The sequence below is a fragment of the Mastigoproctus giganteus genome, chromosome 12, assembly GCF_048544385.1.
Source record: "Mastigoproctus giganteus isolate SK-2022 chromosome 12, ASM4854438v1, whole genome shotgun sequence".
Classification (NCBI taxonomy): Eukaryota; Metazoa; Arthropoda; class Arachnida; order Uropygi; family Thelyphonidae; genus Mastigoproctus; species Mastigoproctus giganteus.
This window is the reverse complement of record NC_143586.1, coordinates 26896431-26917260: the sequence shown is the minus strand read 5'-3', so window position 1 is coordinate 26917260 and position 20830 is coordinate 26896431. Positions and strand designations below refer to the sequence as shown.

The 20830-nt window shown below is 37.4% G+C and overlaps 1 protein-coding gene across 1 annotated transcript in view; it reads left to right on the top strand.

Moving 5' to 3' along the window:
* Nucleotides 1-20830, top strand: part of LOC150076809 (uncharacterized) — a 45234-nt gene that overhangs the window by 16000 nt on the left and 8404 nt on the right. The window contains exons 2-3 of the mRNA XM_090385685.1: nt 7439-7508; nt 12997-13170. Coding sequence (XP_090241811.1) covers nt 7439-7508; nt 12997-13170 — 244 coding nt within the window. The remainder of the gene's footprint in view (nt 1-7438; nt 7509-12996; nt 13171-20830) is intronic.

The following is a 20830-nucleotide window of genomic DNA, read 5'->3' as shown; positions in this document are numbered from 1 at the left end:
GTAGAATAGATGTGCGGAAATTTGCCTTTAGCCAGCAGGTGGTTAATTGCTGGAACACACTTCCATCTGTCGTTGTGGAAGTTGATAGGTTGAATAAATTTAAGGAGGAACTGGACAGGCATTTGGAGGGAATGGTGTGAATTTTTTTTTTTTTTTGGTTGATGCTGCATAAGCTCATACACTTGCTTTCTTGCATCACATGCCACTACTACTACTAAATAAATTTTCTGTTTATACTCCGGCACGACAACCAAGTCAGTAGAGTTTACAATAAATCGTCAATACAAATATTTATCGTATTTAGTAGTCACGGGCTTGAACCCCGGTCCACTCAAGGAACGCGTGCTATGCACTCTCGCTCCTGACCACTGGGCTACGTCAGGCCTACCATGTAGAAAAAACCGGGTTCGAATCCCATCAACGAGAGGAACTTTTATGGATTTTTTCACTCTTTGGCTGAGTTAGTTGATCCCAGGTGTGGATAGCAAAAACGTGAATCCGAATTTCATCCACTGAAATTTGGGTTCAGGCTTTTTGTCCAACAAAACAGGCAGATCAACCAGAGAACATGTGCATGTTATGGACATCACACATGGGCAAATGAGATGGCTCTCAGGCTGCTTTAATATGATTTTTTAAATTTTATTTGTATTTTTTTGTTTTGATTATAGCTGGCTGTTTGGTTGTTTTACGATTTTTGGTGCCTCGGCGACATTGGCCTTATTGAGCCGTATACTGAGCAGCATGTTTGTAAATTGCTCTTGTTCTGCGATTGGTTTCCAGGATGTAAAACCATGCTACTCATGCCAGAGACTGACTAACTCAGTCACATTGTGAAAAATACCCAAAAATTCCTTTCATCATTGACAGGATTCGAACTTGGGTCTTTTCCACTGGTGTAGGGAAGACAGTGATTATACCAACTGTGCTACCCATGATGGCTCATTATACTCATATCATTTGAATGATTTATTCAATAGTGGAATCAAAAATAATTTGAATATTTTATTCAGTTATATTATTCAAAAAACGATATTATCAAATTATGTCATTTGATCATTTCATTCAGTTACACCATTCAACGTGTACTTAGTCACCCTTGTGACTGACCACTTGGCTACAATGCAAACATTTATTATTAAATAAAATCTATTTTTTACAACATTCACTGAACATCTTATCAAAACTTATATTTAATCATCATCATTGGTATTTGCCATATGGTGCAAGGAACTCCAGACTTTAGCTGCCCCATCCAAAAAACTACCTGTGCGATTGCCTCCTCACATAGCTACCTATCCAGTTGACCTCAGAATTTCCCCAACCTGTCAGCCTCAGCCACCCATGGTTCTTCCTCTACTTTTTTTAAATTCAGTTCACCAACTGTGTAAATTATTTTTAGGTATGTTCTCCAAGTGACCTTGCATTTTGTTGCCCTGAAACATAGCTGCCACCTCTCTGACCATACACAAAGCTCTGTTGGGCGAAGTTTATTAACTGCTCTCTCAATCTTTACATCATCTGCAAATTTTGACATTACTCCTACTATCTCTTTGCTAATACCCCAGGAGCTCACATCTGGTATGGGCTTGGCACACCCAGGGTCCTGAGCAGGATATGATCATTGTTCTCTTTCTTGGTGATTCCCTTCTACTGACTCTTGTTTTCTCTCTCTCTCTCTCTCTCTCTCTCAGGTTAACTTAATTTTTTTTGACTGGGCGGCATAAACCTCAGGCTTCTTTGCATCATATGGCTAATAATAATAATGTCATATATGAAAATCGGAAATAAGTGGTCCCAGTACCGATCCTTGGAATGGAGAGAGGCACTTCTTAAGTCCAATCTGTAGTGTAACCAATAATCTCAACTTTCTGCATCATGCCCTGCAGCCACCAATAGGACATCATTGCCCCCTTCCCCACCTGTCTGCCCTGTGCAGAGAACTTCATATCCATCCATATTGTAACCCTGTAATTCCTTTCTTCCTCTATTTTTTTTTAAATTCAGTTCACCAAGTGTGTAAATTATTTTTAGATATGTTCTCCAAGTGTAAGATCTTGCATTTTGTTACACTGAAACCATTTAGCCCATTTAAGGAGCTTCCCTGTGATCCAAATGTTTCAGCTTTTAGAGTAACTTACTGTGCAGAATGAGTCACTTCCTTTGCTGTGTTTGTTATGGAGTTTTTTTTTAGGCACATCAACAACATAAACCATATATTGGACTGTATATATATATTGTCTATAAATTGCACGTTCTGTGGTCAATTTGCTGCTTACTGGATGAAAACCCCCAAGTTTTTGGGGAAAAATCTTGCTGCCCTTGCCTGAGACTGACTAACTCGGCCACTTGTAAAAAAGGTCCATAAAAATTCCTTACATCATTGATGGGATCAAATTTAGGTTCTTTCCACCCAGTGTGGGGAGGACAGTGATTCTATCAACTATGCTAGCTGCGAGGACAGATGTGTTGCTAAAATCCAAATAACAGTGTTTAAATTATTTCCTATAGCCAGCTTGTGAGTGACTGTCAAAAAAGCCGACCATGTTGGTTAAGATTGATTTTCCATTTGCAACAGCTTCAGAAAACTCCTATCTTATTAATTTCTTTAGTAGAGGAGCATGTAAGCATTTGTGTGAACACATGGGCTGTAACAACTACAGCTATGAGATAACAATATGAGAGGTGTTCAAAATTTCTGAGAAAAGGGTATTTAAAATGTATCAGTAAATTATAGATTATGTTATTTTGATAGCTTGTCTTATATGAGAGGTGATCATTTAATTTGTGGACTGGTGCAAGATTTTGTTTACTGTACGAACTTTCCATAACTGCTGCTACAGGTGCTCTCCCTGATTGCTACTGAGCAGACTGTGTGTGCAGGTACCAGTACTTGTTGAGCTAGTGTTGCGTGAAGAGTTTATTAGTCACGTCACAGACTATCATTTTGAAGCAAGTATCATGTTGGACATACAGATGGAATAGCGATATGTGATTTATTATTGTGTCAAATAAATGCATCAGAAACAGTTAAAGAGATGAATGAAGCATAAAGTAATGAGTGTCTTGGTAGAAGGGCCATATTCTGGTGTGACAGAACTTTCTGGTGCGAAGTGGTTTCTCCATCAAGATAATGCCAGGCCCCCACACGGCTAATATTGTGCAGGCAGTGAACACTGCCAATAAGTGCTGAGGTTTTGCCACATCCCTCATATTCATTGGACTTAGCCTTGTGTGATTTCTTCCTGTTTCCACATCTGAAGAAAGCTCTGAAAGGCAAGTGTTTCATGTCTGATATAACGATGCTCACAGAGCCACAATGGAAGCACTTCACAATCTTTTGAAAAATGGCTTGTAAGAAGGATTTAATACATGGTTATGGCGGTGGCAAAAGTGTATAAAGTTCAAGGGAGAGTATTTCAAGAAGGAGATATCCACAGAAGATTCAGATGATGGCAATTAAGATAAGATCTTGCACCATTCCGCATATTAAATGATCACCCCTCATAAAAGAACATGAAAAACATATGTCGACTATGAAGTTTCTAAAATTTAATTTTTTATGTTGGTAAGTGGAAAAATAAAAATGAACATCCCAGAAAATCAAGCATCATTCAGTAATCAAATAATTGACCAGATGGCAGAAATGCTAAAGAAATCCATGAAAGAATGAATAGTGTTTAGGGAAAGTATCATCTAGTTATCTGTCTGCTGTCAGATGGTCGGCAGAGTTTAAAAGGAGATGGGAGCCATTCTAAGATGACTCAAGATGTGTCAGCCATCTGAAGCAATCAATTCTGAAATGATTGCCATCGTTGAAGAAAAAAATTTAGAAAACAGAAGAATTAAAATGTATGAACTTGAAAAAATACTTAACAATTCCCATGGAAGTATTTTAACAATAATACATAACCATTTGGAAATTTCCAAAGCTGCGCAAGATCAGTTCCCAGAACAGATGGGTTACAACCATCACAGGGCAGAGTTATCAAAAGAGAATTTAAAATAAATTTTTTCTAATCTATAGAGATTGGTGATGAAATTTGGCTACAATTTTATGATCCAGAATCCAAATTAGAAAGCTTGCAAGCACAAACGAGTACAGAGAAGGGCAACAAGGTTGGTGAGAGGAACAAAGGGAGGAGATATCCTCCCTTTGTTCTGCAAAGGGAGGATATCTGCAAGTTGCAGCATCTGGAGACTAGGCACCTGCGAGGTGATCTGATTGAGGTGTATAAGGCCTTGAATGGTTTGAGCAGGCTCAGTGCTGACGGGATACTTCCGTTTGCTGATATTAAGAACCCGAGAGGGCATAGATTTAAATTGAGGAGAGACAGTTGTAGAATAGATGTGCAGAAGTTTGCCTTTAGCCAGTGGGTAGTTGATTGCTGGAAACAGACTTCCATCTGTTGTTGTGGAAGTTGATAGCTTAAATAAATTTAAGGCTGAACTAGGATTTGGAGTGACCAGATGGATGAAATGGCAAGGTTTTTTTTTTTTTTTTTTTTTTCTTCGGCTGATGCTCTATAAGCTTGCTTTCTTGCATCACAAGCCTCAACTAATGCTAATAGATCTCCAACCTCCAAAGAAGTTTTGAACCTAACAGTCAGCTAGAAAAGTGGTAGCATCAATTTTCTGGAATAAAAGATTTTTGTTAATTAATCACCTTTCACCTAAAACCACAATAATGGGAATATTATACCAGCCTTATGCCAAAGTTAAAAGCTGCAGTTCAGGAAAAAAAGACAAGGGAAAATTGGGTCATTGGGTTTTGCTTCCCCATGAAAGTGGACTCAGGCACAAAGCCTGGGTTGCATAGGCTAAAATTCATAAATGTGCATTTCAACATTTAAACCACTCCTGCCCCCTTATACTTGATATTGCCTAAGTGACTATTATTTGCATACAAATCGCAAGTCTCACCTTTTGTAGAACTCAAATAAGAGTGTACTGAACTTTGAAGTGAAATGTTAAAAAAAAGTTAGGTAATGTATGCAGTCATTACATTTCAAGACATGTTAAATTTTTTTCCTTAAATTAATAGAATTTTTTCCCCTTTTCTGTGGATTAATAGAGGTGATAAGTAAATACAGTCAATAAATTTCTAAGATTATAACTATATAGAACATTTTATAAAATTCTAGTTTTTCGATTTTTAAACTTTGCTGTTATCTTAATTAAAACTGTATAGTTTTTTATTAATATTCTCCTATATACTTGTTTTTTAAGTCCCTTCATCTTCTGTCTCTATCTATTCATCTATCTGTCTATATATATTCACAAGGGGCATTACATTCACAAGTGTGAATGTAATGCCCCTTGTGAATCTACTGGTATAAATTTCTTTTTTCCATAAAAACTATACGGGGAAAAAAGAAGTAATTGGCAGATTTTCTGTTTATCCTGTTTTAAGAAATTTGGGATGGTTAGACAAGTCTTTCTAAAAGAACTATATAGAATTTTATGAAAACCTCTCCACTGAGAGTTGAGTGCGCACACACACACACACACACACACACACACACACACACACACACACACACACACACACACACACACACACACACACACACACACACACACACACACACACTCCGATTGGTGAAGACAATCGGAGTGCGTGTGTGTACGCGAGTACTAACATGCTTAGCACCATAGAAATTTGTACCTATGTCTTTTATACATCTTTCTCAGAAGTTTTTAGTTTTTGACCTCTCAAATTGTTTATTCTTTGGTCAATTGGCCTGTTTGCTGGACGAGAAACCAGGGTTTCTGGGGGGGGGGAACTATGCAACCCTTCTCCCGAGACCAACTAACTCAGCTATGGTCATTAATCAATCCCATAATAATTCCTAGGGTCATTAATGGGATTGAAACCTAGGCATTTTCCATGAAGTATGGGGTGGAAAATCCTGCCTAGACATACTAGGATGACACTATCTTTGATTTGTATTAAAAATCATCTTAAGTGCACTGAAAAGTTCTTCCATATGCTGCTCACTCCAGTTAACCAGACAGCTAAATACTAATATTAATCTGCTTCCTCTAGATAAAAAATACATTGAAGATATTTGTGAGAAAATGGTTTATCCTGACCTAAAGTTTTCCAGGTTTATCTTAAAAATAATGTGGTCTACCATTTTCAAGTTTAAGCCTACACCGCATTTGAATTACATATGTATATAGACCCTTTTATGTGACCCTTTTAATCACTAGTTATTTGTATTGTTATAGTGTGCTGCTTTTCTTTTATTAAATTCATATATATAAACTTCTCTCTGTATCATGTAATTTTTTTTTTTTTTTTTTGTATAATGTTGCCTTTTTCAGGCATGTTTGCATATCTCTCAGTTGGCTTTGCATTAGCAACACCTTGTGTAGGAATGGTCTGTAATTCTGGTGAAGGCTCACAGTCAGTAATGGCTGATATAAGATTGTAGTTTGCACATATGTCAATCAGGTTTTGAGTGTTCTGTGAGGAAGAATAGGTCAGCATTGAGCTCTGATCAATTTTGAATATGGAATGATCATGGGGGCAAGACCTGCAGGTGTTAGTATCTTGACAACAGTTAACATTGTTAAGTGCGCTCATTCTGTGGTGTCAAGAGCCTACCACAATTGGCTCAACAGTGGTCGAACAACCAGCAAAGGTCACACGTGGGACAGCCATGTGTAGTTGACACCCCCGATGAGTGCTGTGTCTCATTTTGTAACACAGCACAGTGGCCCAGCTAACTACCCAGTACAACATAGGAATAGCAAGACCAATATCCACATAAACATTGCGCCTTGCATGGGCACATCAGCCCCAACATTGGGCCACCAACATGTGAAATCTGTGGTCTGGCCCATTTACAACTCTGTCATGCTGATGGGAGTATGGCACCTGGATGCACCATTGGGGTTTGACAGGTTAGAGGCTATAGTGTTGGTTTGGGGACTGTTTCTGTGGCATGCCTTGGGTCAAATGAACAGTGCTGAGCTGTATTCTTGTTTCACCTATTATTGCTTAATGTAGAAATGGTGGATGCCCTTTAATTTGTCTATTTATGGGTAACAAATCTGTCCCAGTGGGATATTTGGACCACTGAAATAATGTTAAGTCCTGACACATTATATTAGATGATGTCTTGGCACCACAGTCATGTGACCATGATTTCTTCTCAATGGGTGCCCTACACTTGTCCACCAGTAGAACAAGTGTCTGAAATGCAATTCCAGCTGTAATGAGATTGTTCTTGGGTGGCCCTAATATGAAAATTTGTTGAAAAAGCATGTCATGAAGATTCTGTGTGCAGTTATATTCTTGTCAGTAAACAAATTCATGGAGTAGCCCTGCATGCCTCACTTTTCAAACATTCCCTTACTATTATAATGTTTATACATGCTCGCAAACTTAAATTAAAACACTTCATTCTGTTAATATTATTCTTTACAGGCTGAGATTTGGAAAAGCTATAGAAGAATCAGCATTTGTTCAAGGTGGAAGACTTCATCCAGCTATTCAGGTATTGTTTACCTTTTTAAAATATTTTCACAAATTATTTTCTTCAACTTGTTTCCATTTTTCTTATTATATTTAACTCAAGGTCAGTTGCACCCCTAAAATGAACACAAGTGCTTATATGCATCTATTAGACTTTGCCTTTTTTTGTTTTTATCATAAAAAATAATTTTTTAGCTTTTTTTTGTGGAATTAACAATTTATTAATTATTATTTACATAACTTATCCATTTTTGTGCCATATGCATTTTTTTATTTGTCTTCTATTAATGCCATTTCTCTCGGTGTCTGGCCTTTCATCTAGCAGTCACCCTCTCTCCCAAAATAAGTTTTCAGAAAAATAATAAGGTACGATGCCAAATTTTAGACTGCTATTTAGATATATTACATATAATTCATATGCCCACCCACCACTCTGGAAGATTCAACTATGAATCATCGCTTTTGGATGTAATGTATTTGTATGTCGATCAATTCGGCCCTGGAAAGATTGTGCAAGGCTCAAGGGGTAGAATTTTTTTCAGATTGGTCTGTACTTGTTAACAGGAGAGACTGCTTCTACAGGGATGGGATACACTTAAATAGAAAGGGTGCAAGAATATTTGCTGATGCTATCGAGGCAGTGTTAGGTGGGTTGGAAAACTGCTAGCTTGGGGGGATACAAGAACTAATATATGAACAGTAGCCACTGGCAGAGGTGAAAGTGATTCTTGCAATGCTTCTATTGGAATGAGCAGAGGCCTGGAAAACAAGATGCAGGATATTTCAGAGACTGCTGGAAGTCATTGCGGTACAAGTAAACACACGGGTTGTGTTAGGTTAGCTAAGAATAGGAACAGGTGCATGTATACTTGCATGTACACCAATGCTAGGAGCTTGGTAAATAAATTTGATGAATTTGAGGTATTGCTCAAAGCATCAAAGGCAGATATTGTTGGGATATCAGAGACGTGGTGTCACACAAATATAAGGAATGCAGAACTAGAATTTGGGGAGTACAACGTCTACAGAAAGGATAGACAGGATAGGAAGGGAGGGAGGAGGTGTTATGCTATTAGTTAAGAAACACATAAAATCCAAGGAAGTGAAGCCAGTCGACATCGCTAGAAATGCAGTGTCGAATCAGTTTGGTGTGACATAAGCATTGGAAGATCAAAATTGAGAGTAGGAGTGTGCTATAGGCCTAATGACTCTGATGAGTATAATAAGAAACTGTACAGGGAAATAGAGTGGGCCAGTAAATCAGAGAGTCTTATAATGGGGGATTTTAATTTCCCAGATATTGACTGGAATTTGTGGGTTGGTCACTTACACACTAGCAAGGCTTTTGTGGATTTATTGAATGATTGTTTTCTACATCAGCATGTTCAGGAGGCAACTAGAGGGAGTAATACTCTTGATTTGATTATCAGAAGTGATTCTTCATGCATTAAGAATCTGCAGATAAAGGAGCCACTAGGTGGCAGTGATCACATTGTGCTGAAGTGGCATTTACTCAAAGAGGTAACTACCATCAGGGGTAAAGGGAAGGGTTATTGCTTTCGTTAAGGTGACTACGATGGTCTGAGACAGTATTTAAATTCTGTACAGTGGGACCAACTGAAGTTGTTACCAACAGCAAATTCAAAATGGGAAGCATTCAAAGAACTTATCTTGGAAGCTACTAGGCTTTACATACCAACTAAGAAATATTGTTCAAGCTTTAGGCCTAAATGGATGTCAGATAAACTAATGAGACATATGGCAGAGAAGAAAAAGGCATGGGATACATATAAATTAATGGGATACATATAACTCCTATATCTAAAATAAAGGTAACCCCTGTTGATTCATAATATAATACAATATAGAAAATATCGAGCACTTAATAGCTCTCTAGTATCAAATATAAATTAACACGTGACACAGAAGCCTATGATAGATATAAGTTGATCTGTAACCAAGTTACAAAGGAGGTTAGGCAGGTGCAGGCAGATTACGAGAAATCATTGGCAAGGGATGTAAAGAAAAACAGCAAAGAGTTCTTTATTTATGTAAATTCTAGAAAGAAGGGGATGAATCAGATTGGTCCACTTGATATCGATGGTTCAACTGTTTATGATCCTGCTCAGGTAGCTAACAAACTAAATGAATATTTTGCATCGACATTCACACATGAGGAGTTATTCAGTGAGGGGAATGCCAGAGGTGTATTCCACTCTGGCATTAAGCTAGATAATCTTGTAATAACTGAGAGTAAAGTGGAGGAGAAATTGTTGAAGATAAAGACAAGAAAGGCACCTGGGGTGGATGGGATCTATCCGGTTATATTAAAGGAGGCAGCAAAGGAAGTAAGCAAACCCTTAGCCATAATTATGAGAGCTTCCTTGGACTCAGGGGAAGTACCCATGGACTGGAGATGTGCAAATGTGACCCCAATTCACAAGGGAGGATCAAAGGGTGACACAAGTAATTATAGACCTGTGAGGTTAACTTCTGTTCCTGGAAAATTAATGGAGGCACTGGTTAAAGAAGCACTGCAGGATCATCTAGACAAGACTTCAGTTATAGCTCGGACACAGCATGGTTTTGTTAAGGGGAAGTCTTGCCTGATCAATTTGATTGGATACTATGACGCAGTGACAAGAGAACCAAATGCAGGGAATAACTTTGATATTATATACTTGGATCTTAGAAAGGCTTTTGATACTGTTGCACATGGAAGACTGCGGCACAAATTGGAGCAGTGTGGCATTGGACGCAAATTGCTGCTATGGATAAAGGGGTCGTTGAGGGGGAGAAGACAGAGTGCAATCAATGGACACTGCTCATCGTGGACTAATGTTATTAGTGGAGTCCCTCAGGGTTTAGTGTTGGATCCATTATTGTTTTCTGTATTTATAAATAATATTGATGATGGTATATCAAGCTTAATGTCCAAGTTTCCAGACGATACAAAGGTTGGCAGGATTATTAAGGACACTACTGACGCTATGCTGCTGCAACAGGATCTGGAAAGGTTGAGCAGATGGGCTGAGCTCAACCTTTCCAGAAAATGAAGTTTAACATTGACAAATGTAAAGTACTACATATGGGAAACAGCAATCCCAGAGCAACGTATCAACTCTGTCATACTACACTGACAGTGGCAGAGAATGAAAAGGACCTGGGGTAATTGTGCAGGCAGATATGAAGTTCTCTGAGCAGTACAGACAGGCTGCAAGAGTAGCTCATGGTGTCTTGTCAATGATATACAGGAATTTTTCTAGCAGGGATAAGGAGGTAATTATTCCCTTGTATAAGTCAATGGTCAGACTACACCTTGAGTACTGTATACAGGTCTGGAGGCCTCATTTCAAGAAGGATGTAGAGCTGCTGGAATGAGTACAGAGAATGGCAAGAAGATTAGTGAATGGAATGGAATAAAGGGTTACTCTTACGAAGAAAGGCTTAAGTTTTGCAAATTACAGTGTCTGGAGACTAGGCACTGGCGAGGTGATCTGATAGAGGTGTATAAAGCCTTGAATGGTTTGAGCATGCTCAATGCTGATGGGATTCTTCCTCTTGCTCAGAATAATCACCTGAGAGGGCATAAATTCAAATTGAGGAAAGATAGGCGTAGGATAGATGTGCGGAAATTTGCCTTTAGCCAGCGGGTAGTTGGTTGGTGGAAGAGACTTCCTTCCCTTGTTGTGGAAGTTGATAGCCTAAATAAGTTTAAGACTCAGCTGGACAGGTATTTCGAACGAACGGAGGGGTTAAGTGGAAGTTTTTTTTTTTTTTTGGCTGATGCTGCATAAGTGAATGGAACAAAGGGTTGCTCTTACGAAGAAAGGCTTAAGTTTTGCAAATTGCAGAGCCTGGAGACTAGGCATCGGCGAGGTGATCTGATAGAGGTGTATAAGGCTTTGAATGGCTTGAGCATGCTCAATGCCGATGGGATTCTTCCTCTTGCTCAGAATAATCACCTGAGAGGGCATAAATTCAAATTGAGGAAGGACGGATGTCGGATAGATGTGCAGAAATTTTCCTTTAGCCAGCGGGCAGTTGGTTTGTGGAATAGACTCCCATCGCTTGTTGTTGAAGTTGATAGTCTAAACAAATTTAAGGCTCAGCTGGACAGGTATTTCGAACGAACGGAGGGGTGAAATGGGAGTAGTGGTTGTTTTTTTTTTTTTTTTTTTGGCTGATGCTGAATAAGCTTGCTTTCTTGCATCATATGCCTCTACTAATGCTAATAACCTTGCTCTCTTGCATCATATGCTTCTACTAATGTTAATGTTCCAACCAAATTAAAAAAAGATAAATGTGAGTAGGCAGCATTGTGTGTAATCACATGGTCTCTATTATACACAAAAAATTCTGAAAGGAAACCATGCAGCCACTACCAAAGACTAGCCAGCCAACTTGGCCACGGTGTGAAACAACTCATAAAAATTCATGTGTAAACAAGATTTGAAGCTAGACCATTTCTACATGGTGTGGCCTTGTAGTGATTGTAATAATTGCATTTGCTGTTAGGAAACTACATAGGTCAAGCATGTACCAATAATTTTAAAAGAGGCTACAAATACATACCGGATGTTGGATTTATTAGCAAGGCAAGGCAAAGTTCAGATTAGTAAGCCTGATGCTACTGTTTCATGATATGGCATGGGAGTGCAAAAGGCCCTCGATGGTAGGTGCCCCAAATTTCAGACCAAAGCAATTTTCTCCATTGCATTAGAAAGAGAATTACTGATAACTGAATTTTAAAATATCATTTATACTAATAATTGAGGAATGAGGCTACAAGCCTCAGGAAACTTCTAAATTGAAAAAATAAGCATCTGTTAGTTTTTTGAGAAGCTAACAAAAACACAAGTAATTTCTGAACTGTTTATAGACTGGTTCAATAACCACTAGTGCATGACATTGGGATGTTCCTCAAGAAGAAAACTGGATTTTATGGTAAGGTTTCACTTAATTCTCAACAATATATCAAACTGTGTAGGAAATGTTCAGTAATAGAAATGTTCAGACTATACTGGATACATTTTCTATTGCATCTTGAATGCTCTGAAAAAGTTATCCTCTTATTAATGTCAGTCAGTGTTGGAAAAATTATATATTGCATCACATCATCAGCATTTAAGAATCAGTGCTTTCTAACCTTAATATCTATTTGAGAAAAGTGAGTAGACATCCAAGATTTCTGAGGTTTTGTTACCACCACCACTGAGGAAGTTGGTATGTTGTGAAGTTCACAAAAGAAGTTGAGGAGGAGGGATTTCAGGATCTCAAGGCTACAGAAATTGAGAAACTCATTGGGTTTCTATATTTAGTGATTATATTTAACAGACTGTCTACTTTTAAGTAGAGAATTTAAATATAATTACTATCTTCTGATGAAAAGCTATCTTCAGAAAAATTTTTATTTTTGAAGATTTTACTTTTGCAGTAAAGAAAAGTCTTCAGAAAAATTATTTTATATTCTTTAATCAAGAGACATAAAACCTCTTATTTTTTTATAGGGACTGTTTCATTACCTCTACATCTGCGGCCACATTCCAATCTATGAAAGTATTTCTCTGTCTAAAAAAGAGAGAAACCTAAAGCGAGAACTTGTAAATTGCTTAAGAAGAGGCCAGGTTCTTTGTTTGGATGGAAACTTGTTTTCAAGCAGTGTTATCTTGGCAGCTTTAAAGGTCAGTAGCATGATTGGTCATTATTATTCAAAAGAAATAATTGATAATTAATGATGACTATATATTTGTCTCTAAAGATTTACTTTATATATCACATAAACTAAAGTTTTAATTCCATCTCACCTGAATTACAAGTGTAATTTCTTTAATTCCATTAATGTTTAATTTTTATTTAGTTTTCCCTGTATTGATAGCAAATTTCAAACATTGTATTTAACATCCAGATAAATTTCTGAATACAATCCTTAAGAGAATGTGAATTCAGAAGCCATAGAGAATATGTTGCCAGTTGATAGTAGTAGTAGTGGCATGTGATGCAAGAAAGCAAGTGTATGAGCTTATGCAGCATCAGCCAAAAAAAAATCACACCATTCCCTCCAAATGCCTGTCCAGTTCCTCCTTAAATTTATTTAATCTATCAACTTCCACAACAACAGATGAAAGTTTGTTCCAGCAAAAACCCGCTGGCTAAAGGCAAATTTCCGCACATCTATTCTACAGGATCCCATCAGAATTCAGCGTGCTCGAACCCATTCAAGGCCTTATACACCTCAATCAGATCACCGTGCATGTGCCTAGCAGCATCAGCCAAAAAAAAAAAAAAAAAAATCACACCATTCCCTCCAAATGCCTGTCCAGTTCCTCCTTAAATTTATTTAATCTATCAACTTCCACAACAACAGATGGAAGTTTGTTCCAGCAAAAACCCACTGACTAAAGGCAAATTTCCGCACATCTATTCTACAGGATCCCATCAGAATTCAGCGTGCTCGAACCCATTCAAGGCCTTATACACCTCAATCAGATCACCGTGCATGTGCCTAGTCTCCAGCAACTGCAATTTGCAGAACTTAAGCCTCTTTTGGTAAGAGGATCCCTTCATTCCCCTCACCAATCTTGTTGCCCTTCTCTGTACACGCTCAAGCAAATCTACATCCTTCCTAAAATGAGGCCTCCAGACCTGTACGCAGTACTCAAGGCATGGCCTGACCATTTCCTTATACAGAGGGACAATTACCTCCTTTTCCCTGCTAGCAAAATTCCTATATATCATTGACAAAACCCCATGACCTGCCCTGGCAGCCTGTCTGCATTGCTCAGAAAACTTCATATCTGACTGCACAATTACTCCCAGGTCTTTTTCATTTTCTACCACCTTAAGTGTAGTACCACACAGTTGGTACGTTTCTCTGGAGTTACTTCTACCCATATGCAGTACTTTGCATTTGTCAAGGTTAAACTTCAGTTGCCACTTCTTAGCCCATCTGCCCAAATTATGGGCAGGTGGGCAGGAGCAGCAGTGCATAGCACACGCTTCTTGATTAGACCGGGGTTCGAGCCCGTGACCACCAAATACGGAGGATGAGGAAAGGTCAGGGAATGACCACCGCATATCCCCTGAGCAATATGGCCTTAGTTACTAATGCTCCTAAAAAAAAAAAAAAAAAAAAACACACCCAAAAACCAAAAATAGTCAGTTGATGAAATCAAGGTTTTGCTTTACATTAATATACTTGTGGTTCAAAATGTTTTGTGCACAGTCTTTTGAATACAAAAGTTTTATTTACAAATACAGGAACTCCCTGACTTACATAATACTCAACTTACACAAATTCGACTTTACGTAAGTTTTTGCTGGCCGGTGCAAACTGAAAAAAATATGGAAATTGTATTTTGCATCTGTAGGGATAAATGGAGGTATTGTGAAAATATCATAATGTGAACCCAACAACATATTTTTTTTTTTTTTGTAATTCGTTCCAAGTCCTTGGAAGTTGAAAATTTTGCTATTTTATTAAGCTATTTATATCTCTAAAAGGTCATATTTATAATGGAAATTGCACTACACTCTCATTGTTATCATATGTTCCCGTTATAAGAATCAATTTTTAATACCTATGTGATATTTTTCTAAAGCCCATTTCTGGAGGTCACTACCAAAAAACAATAAAAAAAAAATTTGCACTTGTTATTGGGATTAATGCAATAATCCCGATAACTGAAATTCTGTGGGTTTTTTAAGTTATGGTAAAATGTGTTCCCCTTCGCTGAAATCTTCAATCATATAAAAAACAAATTTTCAGAAACCTTTCTTCATTCCTATTTACATATTACAATGATGAAGGGAAATGGGACCAATGAAAAGTGCAAGTGCTGGCAGTGCCAGGAAACGAAACAAAATTGATTTAGAAATGAAGATGAAAATGATTAAGAAGTACGAAGCAGGACAAAGTTTGTCATCTATTGCAAGGGGTTTCGCTGCTTCAACAGTGAATATTAATTTAAAGGACACTGGATGTATAAAAGAACATGTCAAAGGCTCAATGCACTTAAGATCAACAGTGATTGCAAAACAGTGTCCAGGTGCTATATCGAAGATGGAACAGCTATTAATAATATGGATGGAAAATCAGATTCTGAAGCAAGTGCCCCTGAGTCCAATGACCATTCAAGCAAAAGCAAGAAGTATTTATGAAGATATTAAGGATATGTACGGTGAACCCAAGCCAAGTTCGTGGCAAGCAATGGTGGTTTAATAGGTTTGAGCATCGTGCTGGTTTCCAAATCATTAAAGTATTCAGTGAAGTCGCCAGTGGCGATTCTGCAGCTGCAAAGAAATTTTGTGATGTGTTCGAAAAAATTATTGATGAAAGCAGCTATTCAATGCAGCAAATTTTTAACGTTGATGAGACTGCTCTGTATTGGAAAAAAATGCCGGATCGAACATACATTGCCAAAGAGGAAAAGACAGTGCAGGTTTCAAGGCTTTAAAAGATAGGGCCACACTCTTGCTTGGGGCTAATGCAGTGGGAGATTACAGATTAATACCACTGCTTGTGTACCATTCTGGAAATCCTCGTGCATTTAAGGACATCAATAAAGCAACCCTACCCATGCATTTCTGATTGAACCAGAGAACATGGATAACAGTATCTCTCTTTGAGGATTGGTTTAAATGCTGCTTCATTTCTGAGGTTGAAAAATATTGTAAAGACAACGTTCCTTTCAAGATTTTGCTTCTATTAGATAATGCCCCTGGACATCCTACGTATCTAGATGATTTCAATTCAAACGTGAGAGTTATATTTCTACCGCCAAACAGACTTAACTCATCCAACCTATGGATCAGGTTGTTATTTCGAATTTAAAAGCATAGTATTTATGCACAACTACTGCAGACAACGCTCAGGCATTGTCTGCAGTAGTCGTTGAGAAAAATTTTACTTTAAGAGACTTTTGGAAATCTTACAGTATTTACCATGCCATCTTAAACATTAATAAGGCCTGGGCAGAAATTACTAAAAGTTGTTTAAATGGCGCATGGAAGATAATATGCCCACGGCACGTAAAAGGCTTCGATGTGTTTGAAAAAGACGAATCATATGAAGAGGTTACAGATAAGATTGTAAAGGTTGCAGAGCTACTTTAGTTGGAGGTTGTTGCCAAAGACATGGAGGAGTTAATAGAGGAAGAAGAGAAGGAATAATTTAACGAAGAACTTATTGACTTGCAGGCAGCGATAGTGAAAGAAGAAAATGCTGACGAAGCTCAAGATGAACCAAATGAGGAGCTGAGACGTTTCATCACCAGAGAGATGGCAATGGCATTTCGTGAAATTGCATCGGCAATGGTGAGGTTTGAGAAAATGGATCCTGACAGCAAACAATTCTTAAAAGTTAACAAAGGGGTGAATAAAAAATTTAATAAATACAATAAATAATTCTATTCACATGTTCATTGAAAATCCTTTTTTGATTCAACCAATTCAGCGAGCACAGTTGCGAGTGCTGCACAAGTATGGGGGAAATTCCGACTTGCGTAGAGTTCTGCAGAATGCAACCCTTATGTTAATTGAGGAGTAGCTGTAGTTTTGGGTTGCCTTTGATTGTTGCAGTTACTCAAGTAGTACGGGCCAATGTCATATCAAGACTTTTTAAGTGGGTGGGTTCATTGGATTACATGCGTGCGCACACACATACAAGGTGCAAGTAAAAAGTCTCTGGACTGGCCGCATGGAGTGCCGACCACATGTAATATAGCAGTGTGCTATTAAATACCACTGAACTAATTTAATATGAGTTAGTATGGTGAGTTTTGTGCCAATAGGACAATATGATTTTGTTGTGTGTGTCTTGTAATTTTTGTAGCCCAGTAAGATGACAGACATTAAGGAACAGCAAGTTTGCATCAAATTTTGTCATAAACTTGGGAAGTTTATGATAAAATTAAAAGTTTTAGAGACTTAAGAAATACACCATTTGGTAATGATACTATGTGTAGAACACAAAATTTTCAATGTTATCTGCATTTCCAATGTGGTCAGACTTTGGTTGAGGATTTTGAGTGCTCTTGCCATGCACCTCTGCTGTCCTAGCCTCCTTCATGCTGATAGTATATTGCCCTCTGTTCAGGTCCCTTGAGTCCTTCCTGTGTGGATGTTCGATGATTGCTCTGCAAACACTATGGCTTTCTCTACCTGTCATCCTTTTACTTTTCTTGGCACCCTATCCCACCCTTCTTCAGGACTCCCACCTACTTTAGGTTCACCCTCCAAGGGGATGCCTTCCCTGTCATCATACCCTCCACCTACCTTACCTGTTCTTCTCTGTCCTATGTGTTTTATTCCTCTCTTTAGGCTGCCTTTGCTCTTGTCCTAGCCAGAGCAAAGCCAGCCTCATAAATGTTCCTCTTCTGTTCTGGCCCTGCTCCTCATGCCATAGATGGATGTTGGGAGGTGCCATCCTTGGTGATTGCACCTCCTAGTAACTAAGTGGCCAGATGAACAACACAAACAACATACAACTCATGGTACCCACCACAACTCACACTCATCTGGCTTTGCAGACTTGCATCTTCACAGTGCCACTAAGTGCAGTTTTGTGGGAAACCACTGGCACCACATTACAAACAGTCACTATGTTATAAATGATTCCAGAATCAGGGGTCCCATAAATTCAAATTATAAAAGAATTTTAGACTAGACTTGATTGCAGGATGTTTTCTTTTAGCCAAAAAGTAGTTGACTATTGGAACAAGTTAACTCCATGGGTAAATTGAGGCTGACAGCTTGGAGAAATTCAAAGATCAGTTGGATAGTTGATGTTTGAATGGTTGACCTACATGAGGAGGGAAGCACATAGTCTGTTTTCTTATCTACTTTTTTAATATATTTTCTTTTATTTTTTTTATATCTTTCTTTATATTTATTAGTTTCATTTATTATCATTATTATTTTGATTCTTTTATTTATTTACTTTATTATTATTTATTTTATTTTATTTTTTCTGGATGGTGAAGCAAAACCTGTGGCTCCCTTGCATTATATCTCTAATACTAATAGATATATTTCAATATATCCATAATAAAATGTAAGATGGAAAAGAAATTGCTATAATTGAAAGCTGACTAGATTCCATCAGCCCAGGGCATTTCATTTTATGAAATTGTTGGGGGCTGATGGAATCTCTCCAATTATATTTAAAAAAAGCTGCAAAAGAGATAGTTAAACCTTCAGCTATCATAATGAGAGCATCCTTAGAATTAGGAGAAGTACATGCATATACTGGAGATGTGCAAATGTATCTCCTATTCACAAAAGTGGTGAAGTCAGTGTTGGGCCTACTGTTTTTATTATTTTATAATAATACTGATGTGGGTATTTCAATTTTGATGTCTTAAGTTTGCTGATGATACAAAAGTGGGCACAGTGGTTAATGATAGTAATTGGGTTATACTACTTCAAGAGGAATTAGATAAACTCAGCAGATTGGCTGGAAAATGGCAGCTAACATTTGTAAATGCAAGATACTACATGTAGCAGTAATCCTAGAATAACATGCCTTCTGGGTGTACAAAACTCAGGTAGTGGAATATGAAAAAGATCTAGAGGTAATTGTACAGTCCAATGTGAAATTCTCTGAGCAGTGCAAGCCAGTTGCTAGAACAGTCCATGAGGTTCTGTCAATGATATACAGAAATTCTTCCAGGAGGTGTAAAAAAGTAATTATCTCATTGTATAAGGCAATGATTAGCCATATTTGGAATACTGCTTAAAGGTTTGGAAATCAGATTTTAGGAATAATATAGATCTATTGGAAATGTTGCACAGAAGAGCAACAAGATTGGTTGGGGACACAAAAGGATATTCTTATTTGAAAAACTAGGGTTCTATAAATTTCTCTGTCTCGAAACTAGGCATCTTTGTGGTGATGTGCTTGTAGCATATAAGGCTTTAAGAGTTAAGAAAACTAAATGCTGATGGCATCTTTACCTTCCTCAAAAAATACACAAGGTGACAAATTGGAAAAGGAAGGTTACAGAACAGATGTATGGAGATTCACATTCAAAGAGTAACCAATTTTTTGAATAACCATTTCAGCTAATGTTGTGCAGGGGTAGTGCTTGTATAAATTTAAGGGAGGTTTGGACAAATTATTGGAAGGAATAAGGATGTTTTTTTTTTTTTTTTTTTTTTTTTGTTGATGCTGCATGAGCTTTTCCTCCTTGGATCATGTTGCCATTGCTAATATGGTACTAACTATGAAAACTTGCTTTTATATATTTTTCAAAAGAAACACTTAATTTTTATTTCATGGCTATACAGATAAAAAAAAAATAAGAGAAATTTAAATTATATTATGAATGAAACACAAATTTTTAGCTGAGGAATGGAAATTTAAAATACATTATTCTTAGTAGATAACAGTAGCCCTTACCAATAGTTGATTTAAGAGTTTTCGTAATAGTCTCCAAGAGATAGTAATTAGAAGCTTCATCTTAAAAAAAGAAATACTTTTTATATTTTAAGTTATATTGTAAATATATTTATTTGTTATTAACTAATAAAGTTATTATTATAATTTTACCTTACACAGTATTGGGAAAAAGTTAGGGCATAATTAAAAAAAAATGCTGCAAAATAATTGATACAAGTCAATTAAATTTGGTATATGGAAGTATATTAAGTTATGATGTAACAGTACTATATTTATATGCATGTCACGTATGGTGATGCATTTCATTCTTTGGACATATATAAATTAGCTTATGTGTATCTGAAAATGAGTAACAGCAGAGGAACTTGTAGACCTTAATAGGTAATAGGGGGAAGATTATGATTACCTCTGAGAGTCGGGTTCAGTGGTGAAACTACCATAATGCTTAGTCTAGTGGGGGGCAGAATTTGTAATTTTTTTACTTGTAAGGTTGCTCATAATGAGCTTTCATATTATTAATGAGTGTTTAGGAGTTCAACTACTCTTTCCAGAATTTGTACTTGTGTAAAATTCTGAGGTGGTTAATGATTCAGAATTTCTCTTTGTAGCATCCCATACATGTTAAGTGGGTTTCGGATATGGAGATTCATATCTGGAAATTTCCATATCTGAATCCCATGGAAAGTACTCAGTTGTTGTCTATGAGAAAGAACAGGAGCGAGAGTGCAGTAGCACAAGTTCTTTGAGCGGACCATGGTTCAAGCATGTGACTACTACTAAATACAATTAACGATTATACTCATGATTTAGTGTAAACTCCTCTGACCTGATGATCGTGCTGGAGTATAAACAAGAACATTATCATCCATTAGAAGATAATCTTCTAATGGACCTCACACACTTTTGACATATGCAAATTAGCTCATGTACCTGAAGATGTAGAC